The sequence below is a fragment of the Corylus avellana genome, chromosome ca10, assembly GCF_901000735.1.
Source record: "Corylus avellana chromosome ca10, CavTom2PMs-1.0".
Lineage (NCBI taxonomy): Eukaryota > Viridiplantae > Streptophyta > Magnoliopsida > Fagales > Betulaceae > Corylus > Corylus avellana.
The window spans coordinates 7557032-7561559 of NC_081550.1; the positions used below are offsets into that span (position 1 = coordinate 7557032).

The 4528-nt window shown below is 33.1% G+C and overlaps 1 protein-coding gene across 1 annotated transcript in view; it reads right to left on the minus strand.

Annotated features, from left to right (window-relative positions):
* Positions 1 to 3257: 3257 nt before the first annotated feature.
* Positions 3258 to 4528, minus strand: part of LOC132164339 (aluminum-activated malate transporter 2-like) — a 3133-nt gene continuing 1862 nt past the window's right edge. The window contains exon 6 of the mRNA XM_059574836.1: positions 3258 to 3844. Coding sequence (XP_059430819.1) covers positions 3350 to 3844 — 495 coding nt within the window. The 3' untranslated portion in view covers positions 3258 to 3349. The remainder of the gene's footprint in view (positions 3845 to 4528) is intronic.

The window sequence follows — 4528 nt, forward strand, 5'->3', positions numbered from 1 at the left end:
ATATATATATATATATATATATATATATATATATATATATATATATATTGAAACTTTAGAGGGAAAGAAAGAGAAATAGAAAGTCACGTTAATGGCACCTCTAAAAAAGTTAACTATACTCATAAAATTAAAACTAACGTATTGGCTAAGTTCATTTATTAACATAATTTTTAAAATAAAATAAATTTTGCTATACGCAAATTATATTATACATAAAAAGAATTATATGTCACCTTAGAACTTAAAATTATACATAAAAGGAATTAAACTTTTAAAACTATTTATTTTATATTTAAATATAAATAAAGCCCCACTTAAATTTGTCACCTTAGAACTAAAATCTATTGAACCAGCCCTAATTTTAAATTGTTAGCCGGGTGGTAATTATACGCAGAATTTATAAATATTATGTTACCCCCAAAAAAATGTCATGTTCAACTAAGATGTATTGAGAGAGAGTGAGGACAAGGATCCTTTCTATTTCATGGTTATAATTTAAAGTTAATGCATCTAATGGTGTATATAATGATATATTATTCAAGCTTCTTTTTTTTTTTTTTTTAAATTCAAGTTAACATTAGTATCATATGCATCATTAGATGCATAAACTTTAAATTTTAATAATAAAATTGATATTATAAATTTCTTTTGAATTTAATTTTTTTTTTTTTAAGGAGAAGAAAGGGAAAGAGTATATATACTTAATGGCCTAAAAGCCAGCTGATTAACAAATAAAAATTTAAGACATGTCATATGCCATGAATCATATTTAAATATTAATGAATGGAGCTTAAGGCAGATACCATAATAGGCTTCATTTAGTTAATGCAACTCTAAACATCTTCATAAATAAATAATAATAATAATTAAATAAACCCTAAACTAAAACTAGAGTCAATCATGGTGTACGGTTCTCTTGATAAAGAATATATGTGCAACATAAAAGTCAAAAAAATAGGTCACGATTTTCAAAGAATCTGCAATTGATGTGGAAGTGCACTTATCTTTTTGTCCCAAGGGCTTTTCATTTCCATTGCTTTAACATCATAAAAGCAGGAAAGTGCCCTTAAGTGATCACATTATATTATATATTATATTATATTATATTATATAGTTTTGTTTTTTATATGAGAAGATAGGAAAGGGTATTTCAAAACCTAGACAAGTTTTAGATTTGTAGGCGAAACTCCTATGAAAGTGTATGGGTGTCTCAAACTGATACATGCTCTTACAAATCACTAGAAAAGTTGCTGCTAATATCGGAATAAAATATATAAAAATATAAAAATATAAAAAACTTTTTACTACCAGAAGCAAGATCCTAGTGCACGACAGCTCAAATCCCACTTCTTCTTGCTTTTTCTGCTGACCACTGGTCCTGTTCATTTAATTTGTGTGGTTGATGTGGAGTCTGACCCATGTTCAAGCAACTTATGCATTTGTATTATACTTCAGAATAATAATAATAAAAAAAAAAACAAAGAAAAGTGAATTGCCCCTTCGGTTTGTCGAATGAATATAGAATAAAGTTTCATCAGCATAATGTCATTGTTTTATATCTGCTATCTCCAGATCAGTGCTTATCATTTGATCTTATTTAACTTCTGTTGTGATTTTCTTTTATTTGCAGCCTAACTTTGATTATATGCAAGAAAATCACTAAAAAAAAACCTTTTCTACTGCATAATATATATATATTGACAGAGCAATGGAAAGCTTGACAGACAAGAAGAATATTAGAAAACCTTTGATTTACTGTAACAACTAGGTTGAAGCTGTACTGAAAATCCTACAAGAGCTAAGGTGTCGGAAGGATTTGTGAGGTTTTTGGTTTTGGTTTTGGTCTATATGGAACATATATTATAGAGAAATTATTCGTGTCAAATTCAATAGTGAATTCCTCTATTCACTATAGAGATGGTTGAAAAAGAAATAAATTCTATCATTTTTCTATATTCTAACACCCCCTTCACTTAAGCTAAAAATTGCTGAAAACTTGAGTTTGTAAAGGAAATGAATTAAAAGACAGGCTAAGTAGGTAAATGCGGGACAAGCTGGTGCTGGCGATAACGGTTGACAATGGCAACCAAAGAAATACTAGAGAACGAAAACCGGGAGTTGCCGATAAACTAACCATGAAAGTCCAATGAAGGGCTACATCATACTCGGCCGTGGATCATTGGTGATTTGGGCAATAGATCACAACAAACTTAGCTTGACTATGCCGAATGAATTGCTTTCTAAATTCATTATTATTTTGTGTGCTAGCAAAGTTGCTTTCTAAATTCCACAAGGGCATTGCACTTCATCAAGAACAAATAAGCTTAAAAAAAAAAAAAAACTACTCTTCCTCGGCCTAAAAGGTCAGGAAAACAACTCACGTCCTCGACCTAAAGACCAGGACAAAAATTAAAAATCAAAAAATCAAAACTAAAATCTAAAAAAAAAACAAAATCTCCAATACAGGCAGCAACGGAGAAGCACAGCTCTATTTGATATGTTAAATCATTATTTATCTCGAAAGCTTAAACTCTTTCTCGTTCTCTTTCTCTGCAGCTCTCTTTCACCACCTTTCTTCCTTGCGGCCAGCAAACACCTAACTCTTAACTCCATTTTTTAAGAATTTGGTAGTAGGTTTGTTCAGTTCTACTTGGCAAAATATTCCTTTTCTTCACTAAAGGGGATACTACAGATTGTCCTTAGGAAAAGCAAAATATTCATTCAAACACAACATTATTAAAGAACTTGTAGTGTCTTAGGAAAAACAAGAGCCGTTGGTTTGAGACTTTTAGTCAACAGAATGTCCTTTAAGGCACTACAAGTTCTTTAATGTTGTGTTTCAATGAATAATTTTAAAACATATATTAAACTTTGTAAAATCATCAAATTTAGGTAAGTTGTCATTGTTTGCGACCATATTTAGAATTTGAGAAATTAGAGCATTAATGTAATTATAAAGATTATTGTTATTGTAAGAACAGGTTCTTACCGCCAAACGCTCGATTAATTCACACGTGTGAAACAGAAAGGATAAAAGCACGAGAGCTTGCCAATGGGTGCCAATAAAAATAGTTTCAATGCTTAAGTCAGAATAATGTTAAGATCTGAGTTAACTCAGACGATGGCGGCGATGGTGACGTGGCACCTTTACAAAAATTCGAAAATTTATTTCACAGTAATAGAAAATAGTTAGCTCAGTAATTAGGGTAAAACTTAATTAATTATTTATTTCTTTAATCTTTTTTCATTCTGTTGGTAATTAACTCAAACATAGCACCCAAACTTTACAAGAATTGAGTTCAGGGATATTATCATCGTTAGATATACTAGTGATACCTATTTTGACTATTTACATCTCTGCCTGTTTATTACCAGTCAATGGTTCCGGCCGACGAGTGTAATTTTCCGGTGAACCTGAAGTTGGCCCACCGACCCTTACAACAACATGAGGGCATTCAATCTCGGAGACCGGTTTAACATCTTCTAAAAGTGATTGTTCCGGCAAGACGGCTTTAGGCTTCACACTCTCAAAATTTGCTACAGAGGCCAGCTCATTAACGGCGTCACGGATTCTCTCGGTGCAGCCGACAACATCAATAAGCAGTGAAGCCACTGTCGCCGCCGGAATCACTGCTAAGAGGTCGTCGGCGTCTTCAAATAAGCCTGATCTCAGCACTGATTCAAGATTCCCGGCGGCGGCTTTTGAATTTGAAACGTGGCGGTCGGCGGAAGACTGCTGGCTCATTGTTCGTACTGCAGATGATAATTCTTTCAGCGCCTTGCCGCATTCCAGGCTCATTTCTGTGCATGCCTCCTGGATTTTACTGCGAATTTCCGGCGACGCCTGCGACTGCATAGGAAGATCATACGAAGCTGGGGATTGAATATATGGGTAATGGAAAATTTTGCTTATCCCAACCTTTCAGCGCTTTTGCAATCATAATCTTGAATTTTTAATTTTTGTAATACGGTATTTTATTGTACCGTTAAGGTTAAATAAAACGGTAAGTAAGTGAAATGTTTCTTATACTCTTAAAAAATTTATAAAAATACAAATTTTCCTTTATTAAAAAGAAACTAATAAAAAAATAGAACGGGTGAAATGCCCGTGAATCACCTAATCCATAGTTTGGTCATGTGTCATTAGACTCACCGTTAGCGGCCAACACTACTTTTGACATTCTTTGTCAGGATTTGACTGAAAATCTTAATGGAAAGATAAAATTGAAAGAAAATTTTTTTTGGAATACGGACATTGCAAAAATTAAACGTTCAAGATTATGATTACAAAAACGCTGATAGCCGAGGGCAAGTAAAGTTGCCCTTTGTTTGAAATGGACCAACTTTTTTGGTCCATTATTTATGTGTCTTACTTGAACATCAGAGTTGAGGTAGCTACTAAGGGCGTCTATTCGGTAGGCGCATTCGCGGGTTAGAGCTCCAATTTGAAGGTATTGTTTCCAAGGGTGGCGGAACTGGAATTGGCCATGACAAGGCTCCCAGCTTGCAAAATTAGCCTGCAAAAAAC